General features: G+C 44.0%; 1 protein-coding gene and 1 pseudogene across 2 annotated transcripts in view; both read right to left on the bottom strand.

Annotated features, from left to right (window-relative positions):
• MYH9 (myosin heavy chain 9) overlaps positions 1-14,718 on the bottom strand; it is a 304,187-nt gene that overhangs the window by 122,267 nt on the left and 167,202 nt on the right. For both annotated transcript variants that reach the window (XM_044302210.1, XM_044302209.1), the window contains 2 exons: positions 12,974-13,043; positions 1,390-1,550 (listed from right to left, as the gene is read on the bottom strand). In XM_044302210.1, coding sequence (XP_044158145.1) covers positions 1,390-1,550; positions 12,974-13,043 — 231 coding nt within the window. The remainder of the gene's footprint in view (positions 1-1,389; positions 1,551-12,973; positions 13,044-14,718) is intronic.
• Positions 6,030-6,110, bottom strand: LOC122944316 (annotated as a pseudogene).

Below are 14,718 nucleotides of genomic sequence, written 5' to 3' on the forward strand. Positions count from 1 at the left end.
GCGGAATTTTTTTTTGCCGTAGCAAGTGAAGCGCGCCACACAGTGTCCCCCTTTTCTGACGTTGGGAGGTATCACAAGGGTCAGTATTAGGTCTGATTCTCTTCAATATATTAATCTTGTAGAAGGCTTGCACAGTAAAATATAAATTTTTGCAGATGACCCTAAACTGTGTAAAGTAATTTACACAAAAGGACAGTATACGGCTGCAGATGGATCTGGATAGATTGGAGGCTTGGGCAGAAGAGGTTTAACAATGACAAAATGTAAGGTTATACACATGGGAAGGAATAATGCAAGTCACCCATACATACTAAATGGTAAAACACTGGGCAACACTGACATGGAAAAGGACCTAGGAATTGTGGTGAACCACAAACTAAGCTGTAAAAAACAGTGTCAGGCAGCTTCTGCCAAGGCCAAAAGGATGATGTGTTGCATCAAATAGGGCATAGATGCATGTGATGAGAACATAATCCTACCACTTTACAAATCACTAGTCAGACCAAACATTGAGTACTGTGTACAGTTCCGGGCTCCTGTGAACAAGGCAGACAGAGCTGGAGAGGGTTCAGAGGAGGGCAACTAAAGTAATAACTGGAATGGGTGGACTACAGTACCCTGAAAGATTAAAATTAGGGTTATTCATTTTTAGAAAAAAGACTGAGGGGAGATCTAATAACTACGTATAAATATATCAGGGGTCAGTACAGAGATCTCTCCCATCATCCATTTATCCCCAGGACTGTGACAAGGACATCCTCTGCGTCTGGAGGAAAGAAGGTTTGTACACAAATATAGAAGAGGATTCTTTACGGTAACAGCAGTGAGACTATGGAACTCACTGCCTGAGGAGATTGTCATGGTGAGTTCATTAAAGAGTTCAAGAGGGGGCCTGTATGCATTTCTGGGGTGTAATATTACAGGCTATAGCTACTAGGGATGGGTTATTCTGATTGCCTGATTAGGGAGGGGGGGGGGGGGGGGGGGAATCCTTCCCGACTCCAAATTGAGGAAAATTGGCTTCTACCTCACAAGAGGTTTTTGCCTTCCTCTGGATAAACCTGCAGGATAACAGGCTGAACTGGATGGACAGATGTATTTTGTTCAGCCTTATAAACTGTTACTATGATATAGAACCAATGGACACAGGGAGGAAACTCATTGATTTCCATGGGAGAGTTTTCTAGGGACTCAGTAACTTGTGCAGGAGGTAGTAGATAAGATGTGCCAATCACCTATTCTGAATAGTGGATCTTGTGTTATCTATATATAGGTGTTCTGTCATTCTAACCCCTCCTGTAATAAACAGAACTGCAGTAACGTGATCTGCCTTTTAGGCGTAGCAGCCAATGCAATAACTGCAGGATTTAATCCAATTCTTTCACTTACTTTCTTGCAATGTAACCTCTGCACCAGGCTTGGAAACCAATTATCACATCTGTAATTTTTAGATCACGTTCTTCTTCTAAATGAGCAAGTACGCCAGCTCTGAAAAACACTTTGCTTTGACCGATACGGTAAAGGTTGGAATCTAGCTCCAGGGCTTTTATCTGCAAAACAATCAAAATTAGGTTGCAACTTTCTGCAGCTGTACTAAAGAAAGGTTACCATTAACACTTGTGGGTAAGGCTAGTGGCAGAAACCATGGCTCAACAACCTCTAGAACCCCTGCTGTTTCTGAACTCCAACTCCCAGCATGCATATTTGGTTACCTGTGCTGGTAGTGACTCAAATAAGGTACTGGTAGATTGTCATCAGTAGCTGGAGCAATGCCGATCGCATTGCATTCCACAGCTTCTGGAGGATCCATAGAGTGAACAACAATTGAGCTGGTCCCACAGATGATCAATTGGGTTCATGTCTAGGGAATTAGGGAGTCAGGTAGTACTTTAAGGTCTTGGCCAATCTGTTTTAACCAATCTCAGACATTACTAGCTTTGTAACATGTCACATGGTCTTCCCTGGGCAAGACAATCAGCATGCATGGGTGTAAACGATCAGCAAGAATTGATTCATACCCAAATCCGGGGAGTGCCTTCCACATGGATGAGTAGGAACAAAACAAAAAAGCCATAAAAGCATACCCCAGACCATAAAGTTGTCACCACCAGCTTGTGTTCTTCCAGCAATGGCTGAAGGAGGTTTGTTGTATGTTATCTTTTAGCCTGACATGCCAACGTCTGTCCGTTTGAAGCAGAAAACATGACTCATTAGGGAATGCAGCCCTTTACCAATCTATGCAGATCCAATACTGCTGCAAAAATGTAAGCCTTTTGTGCTGATGCAACTTTGTTAGCAGACGAGCAGTGACTATCTGCCTGCTTCATAGCCCAACATGCGGTAGGGTTTGCTGGACTGTTCTGGTAGAGAAACCTAGTAGCCCCCCCAGTTCATTTTTGTAGTGTGCCGCTCTGTCCTCGAGCCCCTTTGTAGCAGACGTTCACTTCTCACATTAATGGTACGTGGTGCTCTGCAGTTTCTACATCGCTTATTTGCAATGGTACCATTAGTCCACTCACGATACACTTGCACCCCAGCAGCACACAATTCACAAACTGCAGTTTCAGAAATACTGCCATCATTGGTCCAAAGGTCAATAATTATCCTTTTTACAAGTCTGATAGATTTCCACTTTTTCCCCATGACTAACAAGGGAGGTGTGTGAAGATTGCTTATCGCACATCTTAGATTTTCACACTAGCACCAAAATCATCCAGCAGGATGTTCTGGCAGAGGAACAGCATGCCAGAGTTCACAATAGGACTTAACAGGGATCCAGCCTGTTTCCAGCATGAGTGCATGCAGGCGTCCTTGTCCGGATGAATCTCTGCACCAGTGCCAGAACCAGGCTGGATCCCTGCCGAGTACAATTATAATCAATGGGGTCTGGCAGTGCTCCGGCAGTTTCCAGCTATGCCAGATACAATGAACCCTAGCAGGGTGCTCTTCTGCTGGAACAGCCTGTTGGACGATGTTTGTGCTAGTGTCAAACTAGCCTTATAATACCCATGCCAGCTCATAACTCCCTTCATGAGCTACATACTGCCGATCTCAAAAGAAGGTAGTCATCATAATAATGTGACTGTTGTAATAACATTATACACAAATCAACACACAACACCCAATATGGGAAGACCAGGTGACTTCATCCCTTTGTTGGTTGATACTTTAGGTCTTAGATATAGATTTTACATAAACAAGGATATAGCGGCCCCCCCCCCCCCTTGATATAGTGTGCAAAACCAACTCCCTGCTGCCTTTGTTAAAGTCTCGCTAAGAAAAAACTACCAATACTATTCATATTTTTTGTATGTTCTGCAACAATCTAGCTTTTATGAAATGTACTCTTTACATGAGTTTTCAATGCAACACGTTAAAGAGGACCTTTCATGTGATTTTATTAAGGGAGATATATACCTGTACTTGTGGGGTACCCGCATGCTGCCAGCCTGCTTGATTTTTTAAAATATGCCTCGTACGCCCCGCTGGATTTCTCCCGCTTAGTATGCCAATACTGAGCATCGGAACAGGGAGGAGACGCCAGGGTTTCTCAATGGGAGTCTTCTTCCCCCTTGCTGTAGAACCACAGCCAGAGAGGTTTTTACTCCCTGGCTGTGACGCTCTGCGATTGGACAGCGCTACAGCAAGGGAGAAGGGGGCGCCTATTGAGAAACCCTGCCGTCTGCTCCTCTTCGTTCCGATGCCCAGTATTAGCATACTGAGCAGTAGGAGGCATAAGAAAAAATTTATTTATAAGATTTTCATTGTCTACCAGTTTTAGCTGAAACAAGAACTTAAAAAGGGAGTCTGTCACCTCCATATGGCCCTATACAGTGCTTACATTGCCTTATAGCTCACCTATACATGAATGTTATGGTACCTTTGTCTTTAGACTTGCAGAAGCTGGAAAAAACGAACTTTGATATGCAAATGAGCACTCGCAAGTGCCCAGGGGCAGCGTTCATTGTGTTGGTGCCCAGGCAGCCCTGCCTTTTTTAATTGCTCCCCACGCCCCAGCCTCTGCACAGTAGTTAAAGCAATGCCGTGCCAACAATGGGCATCGCAGTGCGCATGCTCCGGCCCGGCGAGGCAGTGCACAGTCGCAGGATCTCGGCCAGACCTTAGGATGAAGGGAATAGGAGGGCAGGCATCTCCTATTCCCTTGCTTCATCCTAAGGTCTGGCGGAGATCCCGCGACTGTGCACTGCCTCACCGGGCCAGAGCATGAGCACTGCGATGCCCATTGTTGGCACGGCATCGCTTTAACTACTGCGCATGCTTAGGCGAAATGCTGGTTTTGCGTGGACTAGGTCACGGTCTATCGCAGGCCCTCTCCATAAGAGAAGGGCCCCCCACAAACCATTCTCTATCCCTCCGGGGCCGAAGTTAATGCAAAGGACTGGGACAAACTGAAACCCTCAGCCGGAGCCAAGGTTACGCCCATCTATGCTCCCAGCTTTCGCCTAGGCTGCCACCCAAGGCGTCAGCCAGGAGCTTCAACAAGGTCTGGACTCTCCCTGGAGGGAGAGCCCACAGGGTTTGGCAGGGGTGTGAGGAACCAATATGGCCACACACACACACCCCTAGACCTCAAGGAGAGGGTACCCGTAAGGGCATCGCAACCCTGAAAATCCTAGTGAACACTACAACGTGTAAAAGTGCACACAGTGAATACAAAAAATAAAGTGAATGTATGCCATTACGGCACGGACATTCGACCAGAATTCTAAAAATTCCTTGTCTGGTCAAGGCCGAAGCTGAGCAAAGAGGTGTGTGCTAAAATTGTGAGAAAGAAAGTGCTGTGCCAACTCTCAGTGGGATTCCACCCCCAGTGAGTTCCGGCACCCCAGGGTCACTAGTCCTGGGGCACTTGCACTTTGGGCTTTCAACACAACTCGACCTAATGGCATTGATCCAGCAACGCAGGCCACCTTGCACAGGACACTTCTGCCCTAATGCTGTACACCCTTCGTGGGCCACTGTGTGGTTCTCTGCTCTCCTCTAATCCCATGGCTCAGCATGTCGTGTCCTTCCTCCATGTGCAGAGTTTAGTCCAGGAGCTATGCTCAACCGGACTGATGAGAACAGATTTTTATAAATAAATAAAAAATTATTGAAAGCCCAAAGTCGTGCTCTCACCCCGTGCAACAAAATCATGACAAAAATCATGCACTAGGTTGCGGTCTATCGCAGACCCTCTCCGAAGAGAAGGGCCCCCCACAAACCATTCCCAATCCCTCCAGGGTCGAAGCTCCTGCAAGGGACTGGGACAAGTGACAACCCTCAGCCGAAGCCAAGGGTATGCCCATCTATGCTCCCGGCTTTCGCCTAGGCTGCCACCCAAGGCGTTAGCCAGGAGCTTCAACACGGTCTGGACTCTCAAGGGGTTTGGCAGGAGCTTCAACACGGTCTGGACTCCCAAGGGTATGCCCATCTATGCTCCCGGCTTTCGCCTAGGCTGCCACCCAAGGCGTTAGCCAGGAGCTTCAACACGGTCTGGAGCCCAAGGGGTTTGGCGGGGGGGGGGGGTGAGGAACCAATATGGACACACAGACCCCCAACCCCCCCCCTTTAGACCTCAAGGAGGGGGTACCCGTAAGGGCACCGCAACCTTGAAAATCCTAGTGAACACTAGAAACATGTAAAAGTGCACACAGAACATAAAAAATGAAAGTGAATGTGTGCCTTACGGCCCGAACATTCGACAGGAATTATGAAAATTCCTCGTAATTTCAAGGCCGAAGCCGAGCTAATAGAGGTGTGTGCACTAAAAATGTGAGAAAGAAATGTGCATGTGCAAGTGTGCCATCACTCTGTGGGACAGGGAAGACCCAGTGAGTTCAGGCACCCCAGGGCACCACCCCTGGGGCACTACCAATTCAGGCGTTCAACACAACCCAGCCTCATGGCTTCGATCCAGCAGAGCTCAAAGGTAACTTCACATAGGTGTTCGATCCAACACCCATGCTCCGCTACCCAGGGTTGCTGTGTGGTTCTCCGTTTCGGTCGACAACAATGGCAAGCCACGGTTGGAGTACAGCCTGGAGCGTAGCTCTACAGGAACTGAACAGATACTACACTTTATCTTAGCCAAAAGGCAGAGAAGCGGTGACCATGGCACCTGAGCAGCTTTCCCCTGGAGCACTGTGCTTCGGGGCCCCGAAAAGCTATCCCACACAGAGGGGAGATGTCCATTGTAGAAGGATCATGGCTACCACAGCAGTATATATTGTATTTCCCAACAGCTGCAACGGTAACTCATTGCAGTCTATACAAGAAGCAATCTAACAATTGCGCCTTAGTCAGTGTGCGGAGACTTATAGGCCATACATGCTCCTCTGGAATTCTGGAAAGAAAAGGGATGCAAATGAGCTCTTAAGCTCAGCCTCTAATGCCACCAGATGTAAGGCAGCTATCCTACAAGTCAGCGTTCAACCCTTTAAATAGGCCTTGAGGCAAGACCCACCCAGATATTAAATATTAAGTACTTTTCTCTGCACTATTGAGAGGCAATCACCCCCAAAACAGCTGTCTGCAGATGAGGTGCTGGCTTAAATGTAATTAAGACATCTGTACTTAAATAGATTTATCACTTGCTCTTTAAAGAGGCTCTCACCAGGATCAACCCTATGAAACCAGACAGACATACTGCCTGGTAGGGCTCATCATTCCAACAAAGGGTACTTTTACACTTGTGTTAGAGGATTCCAGCAGGCAGTTCCGTTGCGGGAACTGCCTGCTGGATCCGGAAATCCGTATGCAAACAGAGCATTTTTTTCCGGATGCGGATCCATCGGACCAATGTATTGAAATACCGGATCAGTCTCTCTGGTATCATCTGGAAAAAACGGACCCAGTATTTATTTATTTTGCGTTTTTAAAAAGGTCTGCACATGCACAGACCAGTAAAACCGGATCCATTTTTCCAGAACACTTGGTACCACAACCAGCATTAATACATTTCCGGCAAGTATTCTAGAATTTTGGCCGGAGAAAATACTGCAGCATAGTGGTTTTTCCGGTCTGCGCATGCGCCGGGATATAGCAGGAGCTATTTTCGCTTTTGATCTTTAAAAAATAAAAATATATGTAATACCAGATCAGTTAATCCGGATGGAACTGATACAAAAAAAAAAAAAGATCCGTTTATATACGGCTTGCTGGATCCAGCAGGTAGTTCTGTTGCCAGATTCTAACAACGCTAGTGTGAAAGTACCCTTACACAATTTTTAGTTTATAAATGTTTTTCAGAATTTAGTTCATTGGAATTCTTCACTGCATGTTTATTTAATGTAATACTATACACTAGGGGTGCTACTACAGCCATAGCATTTGCTATAGGGCCAATGAGGTGCAAGAACATTGTACCTTGTGGAAAATAATATGCTGGCTTTTTGCTTTGATGTGGGTTTTCCGATACATGGCACTTTTATGCATACCTTTAAATATTGCCCTTAGGCCTCTTGCACACGAACGTATGTATTTTGCGGTCCGCAAAAAATACTGATGACATCCCCCAATAGAACAGTACTATCCTTGTCCGTAAGGCGGACAATAATAGGACATGTTCTGATACAAGGGAGAAGAAAACAAAACGAGTGGCAGTCACCGATGATAGGCAGGTAACTTTATTCCATGGCAGGAGGGGGGTGCAAGGGTTGCAGATACAGCAGCAAGTAAGCGACAGCCGTTTCGCGTGTATATGCGCTTCTTCTGGCTTTCCATCACTGAAGGGGTCACGGCACCTTTTATAGTGCACAGGAAGCCGTGTCATCACAGTAATTTGCCTAATTACTAAATAATCAGCACCTGGCCTCTCAAAGGGAGGGCAGGGGTTTAAATCTAGCGGGACCTCTTCAATGGTGTAAAGTGCATATATAAAAAATACATAAACAAATGAGAACAAATCAAAATACGAAAATACAGCAAGAGTGGTACATTACAAAAATACGCTCATATCTATTTTTTCATTTAGTCCCAGGGGACCCATTGCATCCGTGCGTTGGATCCATATGGCTTCTCTTCTCAGAAGCTCCCTTTATCACCACCTCTTTCAGTGCGGTTAACTACTTCAAGGCCAACAAAAGTCAGCTCATTGGGATTTCCACTATGTGCCCTGTTCACATGTTCTATTAACCGCGGAACACCCTTTCCTGTTTTTAAGGAATTTAGGTGTTCGCGGAATCTTTCAAATAAGCCGCGAATGGTTTTTCCGATGTAGAAGCGTCCGCATCTACATAAAATTATATAAACCACAGATTTGCTGCGGCAGGTAATGAGTGGAAAAACCCTATGTTCTATCCCTGCAACAGAGATCACTTGTAATTGGGAATTGAAGCTGCAGAAGGAGCAGCTTCTGCAACTCCTATTCCCTTTTAGTCTCTGTTCTGCCAGCCATGTGAGACGTTTTTCTCTGAAATGGCTAGTTACCACTTGATCGCGTATAGTATGGCATCTTCTAAACGCTATCACTGGTTTCATATCTTTCAATTGTTTTAGGGAATCGTCCCTCACTAGGATACTCCAATTTTTCTTTATGACCCGTTTTATCTTCTCGGCCATAGGACTGAATTTAAAGGAAAAAGCGAAGGGTGGGGGCCCTTTTATTGAGGGTTTACCCTCCCATAGTTCTGTCTGATGTACTTCTGACGCTTTTTTCATAGCTTGATTCAACAAGTCTGGGGGATACCCTCTATGTCTCAGCCTATCGCGCAGATCTTGCGCCTGTTTTTCATAACTCATTGAGGTGGTATTTATGTGTGCAAGTGTTCTGAATAGGCCATAAGGCACCGATTGTTTCACTGTGCTTGGGTGATAGCTGGAGAAGTGGAGAAGGGAGTTGGCGGCGGTTGGCTTGCGAAAACCTTCCGTCACCAGCTCCCCCTCCACCACTGATACCACTACATCCAGGAATTAGATTCTATTGCCCACAAACTGGTAAGTAAATCGATCTTCGAAGCGGGCCAGGTACAGATTGGCAAAAGTACATGCCACTGGGGTCCCTATCGCGGTACCGACTTTGTTTATACCAGGAATCTCCAAACATAAAAGGCATTGTTTGTGAGAATTAGTTTCAGGCCTTCCGTGATAAACATCTTGAAGTCCTCACTTCTATCTGTATTCTGTAGGACTTCCATCACTGCCTCAATGCCCTTATCCTGAGGGATCCGGGTAGAGAGACTCTCCACATCAAGGGACACGAGTCGAAACTCCTCCTGCCACTGAATATCGCTCAGTGACCGGAGGAGGTCCGAAGTGTCCCTCAGATGCGAGGGCATCATCTTAACAATGGGTCTCAAAAACCAGTCTTTGTACCTGGACACTGGTTTGGTCACTGACCCAGTCCCGGAGACAATAGGTCTCCCAGGGGGCTGGGTCAGTGACTTGTGTATTTTAGGCAAAGAATACCAGGGGGGCGTCTCGGAAAAGTCGGAAGCAGTTTCTCTGCCTGCTGGCGTGATACTACATTTTTCTCTACGTATGTATGTAGAAACCTGCGCAGGGTATTTTGGATTTTCCAAGTGGAATCCGTACACAATTTCTCATACACTTGTCTATCATCCAATTGCCAAAGTGCTTCGAAAAAAACAAGACTTGCTCAACATCACTATATTACCCCCTTGTCCGCCAGCTTCACCACTAGATCCTCTCTATTTTTCAGCCACTTTAAGGCTTTTTTCTCTACATCTGTGAGATTATTTTCAGCACAGGGGTATAGCAAAGCCTTAACCTCTTCCAACACTTTGCTGAAAGAGGTCAATGCTGGAGCCGACAGGCAAGGGGGGACAATAGGTGGAGCGAATGCCCCCTGTGAACGTAGAGCGTTCAATATCCTGTGCCTGATCCCTCAACACAGAATCTGTCAGGGCCTCAAGGCAGGAAATTTCCTCATCGCTAAAGTTAGCATTGATGCCGAAACCTAAAGGGCCGATACTCATGGGTCGTTCCCCTTCAAGGTGGATGGGAGGTATTTTAGGGGCTATAGGGTTCTCATATTCTTTTGAGGTTGAGTTTTCTGGTGGCTTTAAATAGGTCCATCTCGAATTGTACTGGATCGAACTGTTCCGTAAGACTGTAGTTGAGGCCCTTATTGAGCACCCGTTCACAGTCCCGGGGCAATTTCGATCCCGGACAAATTAACCACCAGTCTCTTCACTGGCAGGTTCCTCCTCTATCGTTTCCAGGATACCCGTTTGCGTTTGTAACCTTGCTTCCCTATATTTTTGTTTTCGTTTCTTACTATTCCCTCTTCCCCTTCTAGTGCCCTGTCAAAGGGCTCATGTCCATAGAAGAGTTGTCTGTATCATCATGGGCACGAGAGTCAGAATCTGATGTCCAATAATCACTCTTCCTTTTTGGGTGTATCCTTGTCTGTTACCCCAGTTGAACATTTTGCCTGCGTCGTAAAAACTTATCACGTTTATTTTCTTTTATGCTACTTTGAATTATGGTCAGTTTTTTGTCCATTCGTTTCAGGAAGGCTTGCGATTGGCTGTCAGTATAGCGGGATGCCAAGACTGTCTTTGCTTACTGTAGTTCAGTTGTTATTTTAGCGTATTCTCTCTCATTTTGTTTTAGCACTGTGTCCATATTGGTGAAGGAAAATTCCTGGTGGATCCGATGCCATTCAGTGACAAAAAGTGGGTCGTCTTGGAACTGAGATATTTCCTTAAAAATTCTTAAACCTCTTGGCACTCTTGCTTTCCTGGTAGGATTTAAGAGAGCCGACTGTCCCCTCAGCCGCGGCAAAACTCCTGGTTCCAGTTCATTGGCTTACCAATAAAACTCTGATGATCACAGACTGGATTAACAAAGTTCAGGAGATTCGCATGTTGGAGGAGATGTCTAGTTGGGAATCCCTGTCCCACGATAAACACCTACGGATGTGGGCCCCATGGCTGCAATGGCAGGCTAATAGTCAAAATGCTTTAGCACACGTGGCAGTAGCTAGCCCTGCTAGTAGTGATTAATGGTTGTTGTACTTCCGAGAATTATGACCTTCGTTACTTGTATGATTATAACCTGTAACTTGTGCTAAGATGTGGTTGGAGAGCTAACCTGATTCCCAATTACTAAGTGTGACTTCGGTCAACTGTGGCATTGACGGTTCTGTCTCACCCTTATACTCTCCTGTATCTCAACTTCTGTGCTAGTATTATGTCATTATGCATATTTTAACCTGTCTGCCATCATGTGCCTTTCTCATGTCGTGTAATCTTCTTCATTCTGAATTCCTAATATGTAAATGCTGGACCATGGCTGTACTGTTCATGTTTTTACAGTATGATAAGCACCTTATCTATACTTTGTATACTGAAGATAATCTTAAATAAAGATTTGTTTAAAAAAAAAAAAAAAGAGCTGAGAGATAGAGAGAGAGATAGATAGAGAGAGATAGATAGATAGATAGATAGATAGATATAGAGAGATAGATAGAGAGATAGATAGAGAGATAGATAGAGAGAGATATAGATAGAGAGATAGATAGAGAGATAGATAGAGAGATAGATAGATAGAGAGAGATAGAGATAGATAGAGAGATAGAGAGATATAGATATATAGAGAGAGAGATAGATAGAGAGAGATATATAGAGAGATATAGATATATAGAGAGAGAGAGATATATAGAGAGAGAGAGATATAGAGAGAGAGAGATATAGAGAGAGAGATATATATATATATATATATATATATATATATATATATAGATATAGATATAGAGAGAGAGAGAGAGAGAGAGAGAGAGAGAGAGAGAGAGAGAGAGAGAGAGAGAGATATATATATATATATATATATATATATATATATATATATATATATATATATATATATATATATATATATATATATATATATATAGAGATAGCTCTATATCTCTCTCTATATCTCTCTCTATATAGAGAGATATCTATCTATTTATCTATCGATATATATACACACACATTTGTATCACTTTTGCATCCAGAGCTTTTGTGCTGAGTATTTCGTAAATATCTTTTTGGTTGCACTGCAAGAAGTATGCATCTGCCCCCTCTCTGCCTTCCATTACTCCCGGTTTAGGTACAGACTCTGCTGAACTGTCCATCATATTTGGTACAGAACCAATTTGATCCATGTGAGTAGGTTGCTTGTGTGCTCTACCGGAACCAGTAAGGAGCAAAGTTCAAAAAGTTCATATGAAATGTAGAGCAGAAAACCAGTGGCACTACACCAAACCTAAAATTATCAGGATGCGACTGCCGAGGGGTGGTCCCTCACGGAGGTGCTCAGATTGTAGCTGCAGTGAGCATATATGATGCAAGGGAGAAGAGAACAAAACGAGCGGCACCCACCGATGATAGGCAGGTAACTTTATTCCATGGCAGGAGGGGGATGCAAGGGTTGCAGATACAGCAGCAAGTAAGCGACAGCCGTTTTGCGCGTATATGCGGTTCTTCTGGCTTTCCATCACTGAAGGGGTCATGGCACCTTATATAGTGCACAGGAAGCCGCGTCACAGTAATTTGCCTAATTACTAAATAATCAGCACCTGGCCTCTCAAAGGGAGGGCAGGGGTTTAAATCTAGCGGGACCTCTTCAATGGTGTAAAGTGCATATATAAAAATACATAAACAAATGAGAACAAATCAAAATACGAAAATACAGCAAGAGTGGTACATTACAAAAATACGCTCATATCCATTTTTTTTTTTTTAATAGGACATGTTCTATTTGGCGGAAAGGAAATACGAAAATTGAATGCACACAGCGTACCTTCAGTTTTTTTTTTTTTGTTAGTAAATGGTTCTGTATACAGTCTGTGTGCAAGAGCCTTACACTGAGGTTTTAATTATCACACTGGGTGGTGGTGGCCTCTCCCATCTTATTTTACAAAGGGGCCCTATTCATTATAAATACATCCTGCTATATAATTCATACTAGTATGATAATCTGAGTACAATTGTGCTGTAAAAAAAGGAAGATTTTCACATACCATTAGAACACATGCTTGTTTCCCATCCATAAAGCCTTTGGGAATGGAATTCGGAGTTAGAATTTCATATCTGGGAGAGGAAGAAATATGGTTCAGTAAAATGGAAGTAAATGAACACATGCTCATCAATTCTGGAATTGCTCTGGTAAGCAGGGGCGTAGCTAAAGGCTCATGGGCCCCGGTGCAAGAGTTCAGCTTGGGCCCCCCTTCCCTCAGTGCTTTGTGTGTCTTCTTATGCAGCACAAGTGTCTTTGGGCCCCTTAGGCTCCTGGGCCCGGTAGCGACTGCTACCTCTGCACCCCTTATAGCTACGCCCCTGCTGGTAAGTAGGATCACTCAGCAGAACATTTCAAACATTTACCTTCCCTTCCACCACCTCCTAGACTGACAAATATTTCTGCCACCTGCCAATGATTTTCCTTTGTGTGCGGAGAAGACTTTGCACAGTGGTCAAAGTCTCCCATCACAAATACAAGATCTTGGGGAAAAGTTAGTGCAACTCTGGACAGATAAGCGTGTGAAAGCGGTCACAGCGTGCTATAAATCAAAGCCAAGTGTGATCAAGTGAATTTTTGGGCAGGCATTGTAAATACCAGACTAGAATATGTGATAACTAAATGAAAGCTAGAGAAATCCCAGCAGTAGTACATAGTTATTTTTATACCGTGCATATGCTATATTAGAATATATAAATACTGACCAGGCTGTGACATACTGTGCAGTATAGTAGACCCCATACAACCTCAATGCATTTTCACCACCACTTCCTCAATAGGTATGAATGATAATAGATTATTGTGAGCCTTAAATGCCATTTGCTGAAGTGAGAACTCCTTAAGTACTGGCTATTTATCATGTATGACTACCCTGCAATCCAGCAGCGGTGGCTGTGCTTGCACACTACAGGAAAAATATATCCTATAGTGTTCAAACAGCCACTGCTGGATTGCAGGGTGTTTTAACACCTGGATATGGGCAGTGTATGTGATGGCAAATCAATCAAGCCAGAAAAGGAGGCAAAATGGACTATCAATACATTAGTAAGTGACTTGTATTAACTTTGTCTACATGATAAATGGCACCTGAATTGAGAATCCATTTAATATATAATTGGCAGGTGCTACTTACAATGGTGCTTGGAAGGTGTGAAGACAGCAGTGAATCCAAAGCAGTGCAGGAGGCAGAAAAGGAAAGTATATTTCCTGTTATGCAACCCATACATGATCGCAAAGGGCATACAGACCTCTCCCAAGTGCACATAGCATGCGCCATCTTAACCCCATAGGGACACAGCCTTATTTCACCTTAAGGACCAGGCCATTTTTTGCAAATCTGACCAGTGTCACTTTAAGTGCACATAACTTTAAAACGCTTTGACTTATCCAGGCCGTTCTGAGATTGTTTTTTCGTCACATATTGTACTTCATGACAGTGGTAAAATGAAGTCAAAAAAATTTTTTTTGCACAAAATACCTAATTTACCCCAAAATTGCAAAAATTAGCAAATTTCAAAGTTTCAGTTTCTCTACTTCTGTAATACATAGTAATACCCCCAAAAATTGTGATGACTTTACATTCCCCATATGTCTACTTCATGTTTGTAGCATTTTGGGAATGATATTTTATTTTTTGGGGATGTTACAAGGCTTAGAAGTTTAGAAGCAAATTTTGAAATTTTTCAGAAATCTTCAAAATCCCACTTTTTATGGACCAGTTCAGGTTTGAAGTCATATTGTGAGGCTTAG

This window comes from Bufo gargarizans, chromosome 7 (assembly GCF_014858855.1).
Source record: "Bufo gargarizans isolate SCDJY-AF-19 chromosome 7, ASM1485885v1, whole genome shotgun sequence".
Taxonomy (NCBI): Eukaryota; Metazoa; Chordata; class Amphibia; order Anura; family Bufonidae; genus Bufo; species Bufo gargarizans.